Source organism: Nyctereutes procyonoides, unplaced genomic scaffold (assembly GCF_905146905.1).
Source record: "Nyctereutes procyonoides isolate TBG_1078 unplaced genomic scaffold, NYPRO_anot_genome, whole genome shotgun sequence".
NCBI classification, from domain to species: Eukaryota; Metazoa; Chordata; class Mammalia; order Carnivora; family Canidae; genus Nyctereutes; species Nyctereutes procyonoides.
The window spans coordinates 241,828-257,794 of record NW_026575033.1 but is presented as its reverse complement, the minus strand read 5'-3'; the positions used below and the strand labels follow the sequence as shown (position 1 = coordinate 257,794).

At 37.0% G+C, this 15,967-nt stretch overlaps 1 protein-coding gene across 4 annotated transcripts in view; it reads right to left on the bottom strand.

Annotated features, from left to right (window-relative positions):
* Positions 1–915: 915 nt before the first annotated feature.
* CENPJ (centromere protein J) overlaps positions 916–15,967 on the bottom strand; it is a 49,507-nt gene continuing 34,455 nt past the window's right edge. For all 4 annotated transcript variants that reach the window (XM_055317316.1, XM_055317315.1, XM_055317317.1 and 1 more), the window contains 6 exons: positions 7,755–7,819; positions 6,968–7,087; positions 3,795–3,935; positions 3,631–3,715; positions 3,431–3,551; positions 916–1,167 (listed from right to left, as the gene is read on the bottom strand). In XM_055317316.1, coding sequence (XP_055173291.1) covers positions 975–1,167; positions 3,431–3,551; positions 3,631–3,715; positions 3,795–3,935; positions 6,968–7,087; positions 7,755–7,819 — 725 coding nt within the window. In that variant the 3' untranslated portion in view covers positions 916–974. The remainder of the gene's footprint in view (positions 1,168–3,430; positions 3,552–3,630; positions 3,716–3,794; positions 3,936–6,967; positions 7,088–7,754; positions 7,820–15,967) is intronic.

Below are 15,967 nucleotides of genomic sequence, written 5' to 3'. Positions count from 1 at the left end.
ACTTGTAATTATTATGTAAATTCATAAGTAGATGATGTGCCCTTTCTAGTTTTATGGGTTATAACGTCAAGGTATGTGTGCTTGATGAGTTAACACCAGCTGTAGTTACTTTTCCCACCCCCTTCTTTCTCAAGTCTCCATCAAAACCAGTTTATTTACCTTCACAGTAACTATTTTCTCCTCGCCTTTTTTTTTTTTTTTTTTTTTTAATCTGTACTCACAGAATGAATTCTTTGACCTGTTTTGGTGTTTGACCTACTTGTATTTATTCAGTTTTAACTTCCCATTCTATTAGTACTAATTAATTGAACACAGTATATTCTGACTGGAGACATTATCTTACTACCTGAATAAACTTTCCATGCAAGTCCTTATTCTGTAACTGATGTGCTCATGGAAAATCTGTGCTATTTTATTTCTCGTATTTCTTGATTTTTATAACCATCTTCAACCAGCAAAAGTGCATCGTTATTTTTGCAGTCCACAGTTTATAGGAATAATGCTTTCCTTAGTTATGCATTTAACTGTAGAAAGACTGGTGAATTAAAAATGAAAGCTGGGCAGCCCGGGTGGCTCAGTGGTTTAGCGCCGCCTTCCACCCAGGGCCTGATCCTGCAGTCCCGGGTTCGAGTCCCACGTCAGGCTCCCTGCATGGAGCCTGCTTCTCCCTCTGCCTGGGTCTCTGCCTCTCTCTCTCTCTGTCTCTCATGAATAAATAAAATCTTTAAAAAAATAAAATAAAATAAAAATAAAAATGAAAGCTGTTCTTGTACAGTTCAAACAATATAAAAAGCTATGGTGTTGTTTTATTTTATAATCCAAACATAATTTTTTCCATGTATATATGGAATATATATATATATGTATATACACACACACAGTATAAATTAAAACACAGAATCCACAAGAAATGTATACTTTTTAACAAGAAATCAAGTTAGTGTTATTTCATGATTAGTCACAGCACAGGGTCATTACAATTTTGTATCCATTAGAACATTACCATCCTTGTCTTTAACCCTTATTCGACCGGATGTATATTTTGTTTCTTGATGACCATTTGTATATACGGTTTTAACAGTGCCATCTGGATATTCCCGTCTCTTGAACTGGGCTGTGTGTAGTTCTCTTTGGCCATTATTAAACTCTATGATTTTGTTGCCATCTCTGTAAATTTAAAATACAATTTAAAATACTAAATATATAACAGGAAAATGACCTAAAAGTAGCCTTTTGATTCTGGCCATTCTCTCCTCTCCTAGAACCCCACTGTTCTTCTCCTTGCACAATACCTTCTTTGCAAATTCTTTCCACCATGTTTCTGCTTCAGGTTGATTGTTCTGATCAGATTAGCACTTAAATGTGCCCATGAAAAGTTTTTAGTAAGTTTATGTGTATTGTGCCTCTAAGAAAAATTGGGCATTGTATTGATATGGCTGAATTTCAGTTTTGACCTTTTACTCTTAGTATATGTGCTGCCGAAGCGAGCACTGACCTTTTACTCTTTTCACTAAAGTTATAAGCAGTCTAAGTGCTCCTTATCAGGTTGGAGAGGAGTGTTTATGTCCCTGGAAAGGGCCATAAATCAGACTTCACACCTGTTCTGAAGCAGTGGGACAAAGAAGCAGTTAATCCCAAAAGGACTACTTGATGTGCCTGCAGGACATTCAAACTGAACCCCTAAACAGATCTGTAATATGCCCTTAGAAACACAAAGCTAGCCTATAGATGGTGAATCACCACTTCTTAACACAATGGTTTTTTTCTATTTTGGTTATTTCTCAAACTTTATGTGAATGGAAGGCTTTGTGCCACATGTATTAGACTTACAAGCCATCCTGAGAACCACTGTTTATCAAGTGCAGCCAGGACCAGGGATGACAGGGTCACCCGAGACATTAGAAATGCAAATTGTTGGCCTAGGGCTCAGCAATCTGCAACTGAACAATCTGCCAAGTAGTTTTAATGCACAGTGAAGTTGAAGAACCACAATGAAGTTCAAAAATGCCAAAATTATCCTGAACGATCTAGTATCTGGGATTTGGCTGAGTGCAGATCAGATGCAAAAAAGATGGCCATGAATTAATACATGTTGAAGCTGGACAGATGGGTACATTGAATTTTTCATATTGTTTTCTCTACCTCTTACCACAGAAAATTTCAAACATAAGATTTAAAAAGGTAAAGTTTCTGAAATTGCTCAAAGTATAATGTACACATTAAGATTTTTCTCAAATTTTAGGAGAGATTGGTATTTATTTAGCAGAGCACCAGAGGAAGTTTCAAACCATGTTAAGGAAAAACACTACCAAAACCATAAAAAGTTCCTACAGTATTTGCACGAAGTGTTTTTTCCATTTTCTTTCTCTCTTTTTTTTTTTTTTGCTAACTTTTATCACAGAACTAAAGTTAGTTAAATGCATGCACACTGTAAGAGAGGAGAAAGTGAAAAACTAAAGACAGTGGATTTGACAAACCTTCACCGTGGTTTTAATTAAAATGGTGATTACAAGAAGCTCTGTACTGTGGACTGAAGAAGTCACTAAGAAGTTGTCGCTAACTTTAAGAAATGTAACACCCAGAAGGGCTAAAAAAGTGGCTATTTTAAGGAATTGAGTCAGGGAGGTCAGAGGAATAAAAGGCTTATCAGGCGGGGACAGGGAGATCCAGCAAATCAAAATCTAAGAAGAGATATAGTCTTATTCAAATAACTGCAACCATTGTTTGGTTATTCTTAAAAACTGATAGGGCATGGGCACCTGGGTGGCTCAGTGGCTGAGCATCTACCTTTGGCTCAGGTCATGATCTTGGGGTCCCGGGATTGAGACCCAAAGCAGGCACCCTGACTTATGTCTCCCTCTGCCTAATGTCTCAGCAGGCTCCCTGCTTCTCCCTCTGCCTAGGTCTCTGCCTTTCTCTCTGTGTCTCTCATGAATAAATAAATAAAATCTTTAAAAAACCTGATAGGGCAGTTTCCTTCTTTGTGTCTTATTCACCATTTTCACATTTCACCAAATTTTTGTTGTTTAAAGGATTTATTCAAGATTGATAGAGCAGGAGCAGTGGGGAGGGGCAAAGGCAGAGGGAGAAGCAAAGAGCCTAACGGGAGCTCCATCTCAGGACCCTGGGGTCATGACCTGAGCCAGAGGCACTTAACCGACTGAGCCACCCAGGCGCCTCACCAAATTTATTTCTATACAAATACTTGCCATCCTCCTTTTGGGAAGTACTCTACAGACTATATATTAGAACCTGTATGTCTCTAGTTCTAAACTCCAAAATGCTGCTCTCAAAGTGCATATTTTGTATTCAATACTGCTAACTCACTGAAATTCTGAATGACTTCTACAAATGTTACAAGATTTTAAAAAGTTACTTGGAAACAGAAGTTAAAAATTGGCAAATCTAGAAACAAATTTAACAGATATACCTTTGTACTCTTACAATTGTACCATCTGGAAAAATGCTTTCTTCTTGTCCATCAGGAAATAGGTTTTTGATAGTCTGGTCAGGAAATGTGATTTCTTTTCTCCCATCTGGGAAATGTTTTTCTGTTTACAAAAGGTCACTATTAGTGTTTTATTTTTAAAGAAAAGAATGTATTTAGGACAGGGCAAAGCAAGTTTTTACCTATTTGTCCACTTGAAAAATGTAAGATTTCAAGTCCTTCCGGATAAGTAGTATGAGTGGTCTGGGCAGATGCGTAGTAGTAGATCTGTAGAGACATAAAGTCAGTATATGTTTTCTCTAGAGATGTTTAAGCCATGGAGAAAAATACTCCTAGGGAAACTTACAACTCTCTCATCTGGCATGACCTGCTTCACATCACCATTAAAGAAAGTGACGGTGACAGTCTTCCCATCTGCACTCACTTCCTTTCGAGTTCCATTTGGAAACAATATAACATGGCACCCATTCTTATAAACCTTTTCTATCTACAGAAGAAGAGAAACAAGATTATCAATAGAAGAGATTTCATCCTGATACATGACAAAAATATCTCTTCCGAATTACTTACTTTGAAATCTTTCATAATAAAAAGCAAAAACATTGTCTCCAAGTATCAACACACCATCATTCTTATGTCACCTATTCCCTATGCCGTACCCCTTATCCCCATGACTTACTCATCCATAACTGGAAATCTATATCCCCCATTCCCCTTGACCCATTTTGTCCATAACCCCACCGTCTCCCCTCTGGCAACCATCAGTTTGTTCTCTATTTATGGGTCTGATTCTGCTTTTGGTGTATACATTTGATCTTTTAAATTCCACATGCATGAAATCATATGGTACTTATTCTGACTTATTTCCCTTAGCATACTCCCATCTAGGTACAATCATGTTCTAGCAAATGGCAAGTTCTCATCCTTTTTTTATGGCTGTGTAATGTTTCCATGTATGTGTGTGTCTATGTGTGTATACACCACATCTTCCTTATCCATTTGTCTATACAGCAATGTACACTTAGGTTCCTTCCATATCTTGACGATTGTAAATAATGCTGCACTAAACATAGGGGCACACAGATCTTTTCAAATCAGTGTTTTTGTTTTCTTTGGGTAAATACCCAAATACCCAGTAGTGAAATTACTGAATTATGGTATTTCTATTTTAACTTTTTGAGGAACCCCCATACTGTTTCCAAGTGGCTGCATCCTACCAAGAGTGCACAAGGGTTCCTTTCCCCCCACATCCTAACAATTGTTATTTCTTTTTTATTTTGCCATTCTGACAGGTATGATGTGATAGCTCATTGTGGCTTTGATTTGCATTTTCCTGATTAGTGATGTTGAGCATCTTTTCATGTATCTGTTGGTCACCTGTATATCTTTTTGGAAAAACATCTTTTCAGGTCCTCTGCCCTTTTCTAAATTGAATCATTAATTTCTTGGTTGTTGAGTCATGTAAGTTCTTCATATATTTTGATAGTAACACCTTAACAGATATGTCATTTGCAAATATCTTCTCCCATTCAGTAAGTTGCCTTTTTATTTCATTGATGGGTTTCCTTTGCTGTACACAGAAGTTTTTTATTTTGGTGTTGTCCCAATAGTTCTGTTTCTGTCTTAGAAGACCTATCTGGAAAAATGTTGGATAGCCAATGTCACAGAGGTTACTGCCTGTGCTCTCTTCTAGCATTTTTGTAGTTTCAGGTGTCACTTTTAGGTCTTTAATCCATTTTGAGTGGATTGGAGAACTGTCATTTTTCCCATTGTAAATTCTTGCCTCCTTAGTCATAGATTAATTAACCATAAAAGCATGGGTTTATTTCTGAGGTCTCTATTCTGTCCCATTGATCTATGTATCTCTTTTTGTGTCAGGACCACACTGTTTCATTACTATAGCTTTGTAACATAACTCGAAGTCTGGGATTATTTCTTTCTCAATTGCTTTCAGTATTCAGGATCTTCTGCGATTCCATACAAATTTTAGTATTATTCTAGTTTTGTGAAAAATGCTGTTGGCATTTTGATATGGATTACACTGAATCTGTACATAGCTTTGGGTAGTATGGTCATTGTAACAATATTAATTCTTCCAATCCATGAGCATGTAGTATCTTTCCATTTGTTTGTGTCATCTTCAATTTCTTTTTTGCTGAGTTTTCTTTTTTTTAAAGCAAACTGTAGGTATCATTTCACATGTAAAACACTACAATTAAAGGATGGGTTTTAACATAACCAAATCATGACTGCCCCTAACAAACTGTATAATTCCTTCATTATATTGTAATTTTTTATAGTTTACTTGAATCAGGATCAAAACAAGGTCCACATACAACACTTGATGACATGTCTCTTAAATCTCAACCTTTAACAGTCCCCTCTCTGCCCCCTTTTTAATGACAATTACTTGTTGAAAGAACTCAGTCATTGAACATGTAAAATTTCCCACATCTTGCATTTTTTTGACTGCTTTCCCATCATGGCATCATTTAACATGTTCTCATGCACCCTATACTTCCTGGAAAAACCCTAGGAGTTACATCTAGAGGTGTGAATAAAGTCTGGTTGAATTATTCTGGCAAGAATATTTTCTACAAACTGCCGAGAGCTTCTTATGGCTACATATTCAGAAGTGCAATATATGACTGTCCTTGTGACCTCAAGACTGACTGGGTCACATCAGCTAGACTTGCCATGAAGCTGCATCAACCTCTCATCTAGGAGTTCAGGGCTTATTGATGACTGCTACTTAGATCCCTTATTTCATTAGAGACTACCCAATGATGGTTCTCAAATTTTCTCATTCCTTTTCCATTGATCAGCGGAATTCTTCTAAAAAAGAAAACCTTTTCCCACCAACAATTTGTTACACTAAAGCAGAGTTTGTACAGGAAAAGTCTAACTACTTTCTTAGACTGCTGTTCTTTTGTCCTTCCTCACTCCTCAAGACTAGCAGTAAACTTTCGCCTTATAATCTGATTAAAATGGATCAAATTAGCATATTTGGAAAAGCAAATTTTCTATAAACCTGAGGAAAAATGACCTCATCTCCACCCTGCTAACAAACCCTGTTTATGTCCCTTCTTTTTGCATTCATATTTCTAGCTGGAACACCTAGCCAGGCAGTATCCTACTCAAAACCCTTTCCTAAGCACAAAAATAAAACCATGCAGCTGGAGATGGACAGAAGGGCTGCAGGGAGGGTTAAGGTCTTGAATGGAGGCTTTTAAGAATTATAAAGGATGACAAAGTCTTTGCAGCTGTGTTCAAAGAAGAACAGTATAAACAAAGGAAGGGTATTCCTTCCTCTGCTGGATCTCTAAACTAGAAATGGCAACTAAATGCACATGTGTGTCAAGCATTTTTAGAGGAGTCCAAAGGTTCAAACCAAGGTCACACTCCAAAGAACTATAGTTCTTAAGCCCCCTCAAACAGCCTTAAAGATCAATTAATTTAGGATTGAAGTGTTCTAACTCTATTTTAACCTATATTTATTTATTTAAAAAAATTTTTAACCTTTCCATCCGGATGACTGATTTCTTCCTGAATTTCTTCTTTTTCTTCTTTTTTGTTGTCCTTTTTACACTCAGAATCTGGGAAGTCCACTGGTTCAGGGGGGTCTCTGGGTGAGGCAGTCTGTAAGGACAAGAGGCTCTCTTTCATCTGTCCTAAAGGACATGTAATCACATTTCAAGCAGCTAAAACCTACATTTATTTCCAAATGCCAGATTCTCCATACTCTACCATTACATGATTCGATGACTAGCATTTGGTGTTATATAAAAAACATTTCCGGGCAGCCCTGGTAGCTCAGCGGTTTAGCGCCGTCTTCAGCCCAGGATTAAGTCCCATGTCGTGCTCCCTGCATGGAGCCTGCTTCTCCCTCTACCTGTGTCTCTGCCTCTATCTCTCTCTGTGTGTCTCTCGTGAATAAATAAATAAATAAATAAAATCTTAAAAAAAAAAAAACATTTACAATGTTAAGTAAAAAACCTCCTTTATTAGGGGCACCTGGGTGGCTCAGTCAGTCAAGCATCTCACTTAGTTTCAACTAAGATCGTGAGATCGAGCCCTGGGTCAGATTCCAAGCTCAGTGCAGAGTCTACTTGAGATTCAATCTCTCCCTCTGCCCCTCTCCTTACATGCACAAGCACTCTTGAATAAATGAATAGAATCTTTAAAAAAAAAAAAAAAAGAAAGAAACCCTCCTTTAAAAATGGTTTAGAAACTTAAATCAGTTAACTAAGCAATTTCAAGCCTGAGTAACCCGTGATTAAGTACATAAAAATATAAAGAGATTTACTTGTCCCTTATCCGAACTGCCTAAATCACGAGGAAGTGTAGGCTTCGATCTTCGAGATGGATTGCCTGTTAGAATATAATTGTCAAGAATTAAATTTCATGTTTAATTTTAAGTTTTAAATTTACTTAATATTACGGTCAAACTTTCCTTAGTTCATATCTTTTTATGAACTACTTTAAGAATTCTTAATATTTTTCTTTACCAATTCACCGGAGTTTATTGTGTAAGTTCAAATATTTATTAGGCACTTAAATCTGTGTGACCAAGAAAGACAAGGAGAATATCTATTTTTTGAGGGTTTACAATCTGGAGGAAGAGAGGTACTCATCTAACTTAACAGATGAACCCAAAGGTATTTTGGAAATAATCACAAGGACTTTAGTTAGAGACTTAGGTGGAAAGTAGATATAATAGAGGCATCTAAGAATACAAACAATGGAGTTTTGCTTGACAAAATAACTGGTATTTAATTAAAGTCTAGACCTAATTGCTATGATTTAAACTTTTTAGATTATGACCAGCACACCAATAATATGCTGCATTAGTAATACACAGATAGATTATAAAAGAAGCACACACACACACACCAACAACAACAAATTAAGTGAATGTTAAAAAAAATACATTGAAGTTCCAATATCTTTTTCCTATATGCCAATGGGGCATTTTATGAACACTCCTGAATTTGCAAGTTTTCATGCATGTGCCACTGGATGCTACATGAAGAACACACTTGAGAAGAAGAATAAATGCAGAGTCCATTCAGGAGGCTGGCAAGCATCTGAGAAGGATTGTGTGGCATCCAGTGATACAGAAATGTTTTAACTGCACTGTTATTAAATCACTGAGGTCTCAGCCAAATATCAGCAATTTCATATGATTCAACATACTTAATCGATTCAGAAAATATCAACATCAGGAGGATTAGTTTAGAAATCCCTGGGAGTGTGTTTTGGCTTCGACAAATACGTGGACAGGAGACAAGTTCTGGAGATGAATGGAGTGCTTGGTTTTGTTTTTTCGTTTGTTTGTTTAAAGATTTTATTTATTTATTCATGAGAGACACTGAGAGAGACAGAGGCAGAGCGAGAAGCAGGCTCCATGCGATATGGGCCTCGATCCTAGGTCTCCAGGATCAAGTGCTGGGCTAAAGGTGGCACCAAACCACTAAGCCACTCAGGCTGCTCAGGAGTGCTCTATTTTGATGTAATAAATGAAGAACAATTGCCTCCACCTCACATGTAAAAAACTAAGCTATTACCTTACTTCTAAATCTTATAACCACCCTCCGTAGAAAAGACTAATATCCCCATTTTACAGGTGAGGAAGCCAAGGCTGAGGAAATTACATGCCAAAGTTGTCAATTAATAAAGCAAAACCAGGATTCAGTCCCGTCAAGCTTAATTCTCTCAAGTTGTTGATGAACAATAACTTGCAGCCTCTAAGCAGACACTGTGAGGTTCAGGAAATGTGAGCAGCATGGAGCTCAGACTCCTAAGTCTGTGTTTACCATTTTGAGCACTATATAAACATACCTTATAAAATTCATATAACATTAAAGTTGGGAAACATTAAATTATTTAAATTATTTAAGAAACAGTGCAGGAGGGCGCCTGGGTGGCTCAGTGGTTGAGCGTCTGGGCATGATCCCAAGGTCCTGGGATCGAGTCCTGCATCAGGCTCCCTGCAGGGAGTCTGCTTCTGTCTATCATGAATAAATAAAAATTTTTAAAAATAAAAGATAAAGAGTGCATGAATAGCTAGATATAGATAATATAGGAGGATATGTTTATGACTTCAAGATAGGGAAGACTTAAGGGGCACTACCCATAAAGGAAAAAAACCAGAATTCACAACATTAAGTAAGAATTTGGGGAATCTGGGAGAACCATCAAGTATTACAGCAGCATAAGCCATTCCTTTTCTCCTCCCATTTTTAAACTAATTAGACATCCAAAACAGAATGAAAGTGTCTCAGCACCTTACACCAAGGAATCCAGGAGGATTCTTGCCCATCTGAGCATCCAAAAATAAGACCTTAGTAAGGGATGTAGATTCAAGAGAGTCAGTGAATCTGCCTCCACAACTGGAAAAGACACCCAGAGATAACAAATCTTGGGAGATACCCACAGGTGAGAGAGAATATGCAGAAGTCTAGACTGCCTAAGGGGAGATTCCAGCAAGCCATTAGAACAGGATAGAGATGAGTTTGCACACAGAGAGGGAAGAACTTGCCAGAGCTGCTACCCTCCCCAGGGAGACACTGCACAGCTAAGTTGTTTGGCAGTGGCAGTAACAACCTCTCCAAAGGAAGTGATAGAAAGCAAAAGCAATGAGCAACTGCCCAGCTAGCCCAGTTAAATGAGTTGCGGCTTAAGAAACCTCCATCTCCAGCAGCACCCAGATTTGTGAGGAGGGACCCCCAGGACTTGGGGAAGGAAACAGAAAGGGAAGAAAACATATTAGAATATCCAAGAGCACTAAAGGTACATGATTCCTGCTTCAGCACTTCTACAGGATGTCCACCCACAAGTCTCTGGTAGTACCCCACTTAAGGATCTTCCCACAAGCCCAAGGGCACCCTCAAAGCACAAGTGCTAAACCCACACCTCCCCCAACTCTGCTCCTTAGGTGTTCTCCCATCTACTTCCAAGACAGTGAGATCCAGTAGGCAGAGAGCATGCTCAGAAAAACAGACCACAGTTGGTGGGCAGGGGAGAAAACTACAAATTGGAGCTATTGTACCACTTTCTGGAATACAGAAGAAAGTAGCCAGCCTAGTGAACTGTAAAGATCAAACAAGTCATAAAAACTAAGGAGGTATCTGCTTGTTTGAATGTGAAAGCAAAAATCCATAGCTACAAATATTATTTAAAAATCAAGGAAAAATGGCATCACAAAAATAATAATTCTCCAGCAACCAAACTCAAAGTCATGAAATACTGCAATCTAACTGATAAAGAATCCAAAATTGTTCTTATAAAGAAATCCAACAAGTTACAAGAAAACCCAAGACAGTTCCATTAAATCAGGAATAAATTAATGAACAGGAGTTCTTTACAAGAGACTGAAATTATAAAAAAGAACCAAATTCTGGAACTGAAGAATTCAATGAATGAGATAAAGAATGTAATACAGAGCATCTGGATCAAAGCAGATGACATGGAAGAAAAAAAAAGTGACTTGGAGAACAGGAATACAGAAATAATATGGTTAGAAGAGGAGCAGGAACTAAGATTTAAAGACTGAAGAAAGCCAACAAGAGCTATGAGATTCCATTAGAAAGGCAAATATTTGAAGAACGGGGGTTCCAGAAGAAGAGAGGGAAAAGGGAGCAGAGAGTTTATTTAAAGAAATCATAAGCTGAGAACCTCCCAAACCTGAAGGACTTGAACAAACAAGTCCATGAAACTAACAGGACACCCTGTTATCTCCATGTAAAAAGATCTTCTCCAAGACACATTATAATGAAACTGTCAAAAATTAATCAGAAAGAATCTTGAAAGGGGCCTGGGTGTCTCAGGTCATGATCCCAGGGTCTTGGGATTGGGCCCCAGGTAAGATTCCCTGCTCAGCAGGGAGACTGCTTCTCCCAGTCCCTCTGCCCCTCCCCCTGCCTGTGCACATGCACTCTCTTCTCTCAAGTAAATAAAATCTTAAAAAAAAAAAAAAAAAAAGAATCTTAAGGGCAGCTAGAAGAAAAATAACCTACAAAAAGAAAAAAAACAAACAAAAAGCCAAAAAACACATGAGTCTATCAGTGGATTTCTCAGCAGAAACTCTAGAGGCCAGGAGACAGTGCAATGTCATATTCAAAGTGGTAAGACATAAAATTGCCAGCCAAGAATATGTTATCCAGTAAAGTTATCCTCAGATATGAAGAAGAAATAAAGATTTTCTCAGCTAAAAGCAGAGGGAGTTTAATCACTTGTCTTGCAAGAAATGCTGAAACAAAAAGATGCTAATCAGCAGCATGAAACCATACAAGAGCACACAATGCAATGGTAAAGATGAAAAATTTATAATCAAATACAGAAAACTCCAATTCTACAATAAGATATTGTATTAACTACTTACCCATAGTATAAAGGTTAAAAGAAAAGAACATTAAAATAACTATCACTTAGTGGTAAAAAGCTGAAAGTTTTTCCTCTGAGATTAGAACAAGGCAAAGACGCCTACTCCTGCCACTTTCACTCAACATAAAATCAGAAGTCCTAGCCATAACCATTAGACAAGAAAAAGAAATAAAAGGCATCCAAATTGGGTAGGAAGAAGCAAAAGTGTCACTATTTGCAGATGACAGGATACTAAATATCAAAAACCCTAAAGACCCAACCAAAAAATCTATCAGAATAAATGAAGTCAGTAAAGTCATAGGATAGAAAATTAACATAAAGAAATAAATTGAGGTGGCTCAGTTGGTTAAGTGCCCAACTGTTGATTTCAGCTCTCTGGTCATGATTTCAGGTGAGATCATGCCCTGCATTGGACTCTGCACGGAGCTTGGAGATTCTCTTCCTCTCCCTCTGCCCCTCACCACATCCCCCACTCATACAGTCTTTCTCTCTAAAAAAACAAAACAAAACAAAAACCAGTTGAGTTTTTACACTAATAACAAGCTATCAGAAAGAGAAATTAAGAAAACAATCACATTTACAATTACAGCAACAAGAATGAAATATCTAGGAGTAAGTTTAACCAAAGAGGTGAAAGACCTATACCCTGAAAACTGTAAGACACTGATAAAAGAAAGCAAAGATGACACAAATAAATGGAAAGATACACTGTGCTCATAGAAATAATTAAAATGTACATACTGCCTAAAGCAATCTACAGATTTAGTGCAATCCCCATCAAAATACCAATGACATTTTTCATACAACTAGAACAAAGAATCTTCAAACTTGTATGGAACCACAAAAGACCCCAAATAGCCAAAGCAATCCTGAGGAAAAAAGAACAAAGCTGAAAGCATCACAATTCCTGATTTTAAACTATACTGTAAAACTACAGTAATTAAAACTATGGTAGTGGCATAAAACAGTACCAGTATAGACTCATGGAACAGAACAGAAAGCCCAGAATTCAACCTTCACATGTACAATCAATTAATATTCAACAATGGAACCAAGAACATTCAATGAGGAAAGGATAGTCTCCTCAATAAATGATGTTATGAAAACTGAACACATGCAGAAAAATGACACTGGATCTCTATTTTAGACTACTCAGAAAAATTAATTTGAAATGGACTAAAGACTTAAACATAAAACATGATACCAGAAAACTTCTAGAGAAACAGAGAGAAGGAGTTTCTTGACACTGGTCTTGGCAATAGCTTCTTGATACCAAAAGCACAAGCAACAAAACCAAAAATAAAAATCAAAAGCTTCTGGTATAACAAAAGAATCAACAAAATGAAAAGGCAACCTATAGAGTAAGAAAACTTTTGTAGACCATTTGTCAGATTAATATCCAAAATACAGAAAGAACTCCTCTACCTCAGTGACAACAAAAAATATGATTGAAAGATGAGCAAAGGAACTCCAGAGACATTTTTTCCAAATACATCCAAATGGCCAGCAGTACGCGTAAAGATGCTCAACATCGCTATCATCTAGGAAATGCAAATCAAAACCACAAGATATCACTTCGCACCTGCCAGAAAGGCTATCATCAAGAAAACGAGAGATCCAGAAAGGCTATCATCAAGAAAACGAGAGATAACAAGTATTAGCAAGGAGGTGGAAAAAAGGAAATCCTCATGTACTTTTGGCGGGCACGTTAAACTGCTTCATCCACTATGGAAAACAATAGGGAGGTTCCTCAAAAAATTGAAAATAGATCTGCCATATGATCCAGCAATGCCACTTCTGAGTACACACCCAAAGGAGATGAAAACCGGGGTATGGAAGCCTGTGTTCACTGCAGCATTACTCATAGTAGTCAAGATATGGAAACAACCAAAGTGTCCCTCCCTGTATGAATGGGATAAAGAAGATGTGATATACATACATAATGGAAGATTATTTTGCCATGAGAAAGGACATACAGTCATTTACAATAACATGGGTGGACCCTGAGGACATTATGCTAAGTGAGGTAATCAGACAGAGAAAGACAAATACTGTATGATATCACTTATATTTGGAATCTAAAGAAGCCAAACTTTAAAAAAGAGTGAAATGGTGATTATGAGGGGGTGAAAGTCTGGGGAACAGGGGAGATGTTGTTTAAGGGTAGAAACTTGGAACAAGTAGTAAGTACATCCTAGAGAACTAATGTATAGTGAATACAAATAATATTGTATTATAATCAACAAATTTTCTAAGAAACTAGATCTTAAATCTCCAACCACTAAAAAGATACAATTATGTGATATAATAGAGGTGCTAGTCATCACTACATCACTACATCACTACATATGATTGCCATCACTACATTGGCAGTCATAATATGTAAATACATCAAATCCACATATTATACACCTTAAATTTGCACAATGTTATACATCAAATATATTTTAATAAAAAAGGTCAAGAGTTTTGTTCATCAAAAGATAAAAGAGTAAAAAGGCAGGCTACAGACTGTAAGAAGATATTTTCAATGTATAACTCTTAAATGATTATGATGGGGGAAGGGGAAATGCTCCCACAAACCAATAATGAAAAAGACAAACCATGGCACAGAATGAGTAGAAGGCCTGATTCATTTTTCTCAAAAGAGGGAATCTAAATAGCTAATAAATACCAGCAAAGGTATTCTCAACTCTATCAAAACTATAATAATAATGTTGCATCCCTACCAGACTGGCAAAAATTGAAGTCTGACAATGCCAAGTATCAACATGGTGTAGAACAATGCAAGCGCTTACGCTAAGCAATGTAGTCATTGCTAGGTAGAAAGTAAAATCATTCTGGAAAATGTTTTGACAAAATCTATGAGTGTTAAAGATATTCTTACTGATTACCCAGTAATTTCAGTACATGCCCTAGAAAAATGAATGTTTATACCAGAAATGTTTAAGAATATTCACAGGATCACTGTTTAACATCCCTAACTTAAAAAAAGATTTAACCATCAACAGAAGTCAAATGTACATACTCATAAACATTCAAACTGCCTTGCAGTGAAAACCAGAATTGCAAATCAACATGACTCTCAAAAACAATGTAGAATAAAAGAAGACAATGGAATACATACAGTGTAATTGTTCAGAAAGTTAAAAAACAATGCATGTTTTTAGGGCTGCACCTATGAGAGTAGAAACTACAAACAGAAGCAATGTAATATGATCATGGAGGGGACAGCTCTGGGGTGCTGCTACTCTATTTATCCAGCTGGTAGTTATCTAAGTATTTCCTTTTTATTATCAAAATGCATATATTTTTTTTTCTAAATTTAATTCATGAAAATAATTTCTAAAAATTCCAGGTAGATTAAAGACCCAGTTGTGAAAACAAAAGTTCGTAAGAGAAAATAGTACATTTGTGATCTCAGGATTAGAAAGATTTCTTAAAGTCATGAAAATAGATTGATAAATTCAATATTAAAAGGAAAAACAGGTGCTCCTGGGTGGCTCAGTTGGGTAAGTCTTCAACTCTTGATCTCCCCTCAGGTCATCATCTCAGGATCTTGAAATGGAGCCCACATTGGGCTCCCTGCTCAATGGGGAGTCTGCTTCCTCTTCCTCTGCTCCTTCCCAGCTTGTACGCGCGCGCGCGCGCGCGCGCACACACACACACTCTCTCTCTCTCTCTCCAAAATAAATAAATAAATCTTTTTTAAAAAGGGAAAAACATGCATAAAAAAAAAAAAAAAACCCAGATTGGAGAAGACATTGGCAGTGCTTGTAACTGAGAAAGGATTAGTATGCAGAATAACTTCAATAAGAACAAATCTCCCCTCTCGAAAAAGTTTTAAATAGGCAAAAGAAATGAACAGGCAATTCACAAAAGAGGAAACCCAAATGCCTATATACAAAAAGATGCTCACATCACCTTACCGGTAATCAGGGAAATACATATTAAAATTACACTAACTATAACCATTTCACATCCATCTGGCCACAATTTCAGTCTGACCAGGTCAAGAGTAAGCACAAAGAGTAAGCACATCTGCTGATGGCAAAAAAAATAACAAAACAACTCTGCAGAACAAAGTGAAAACTTCCTACAGCACAAACCTGGTATGATCGACCCAGCATCTTA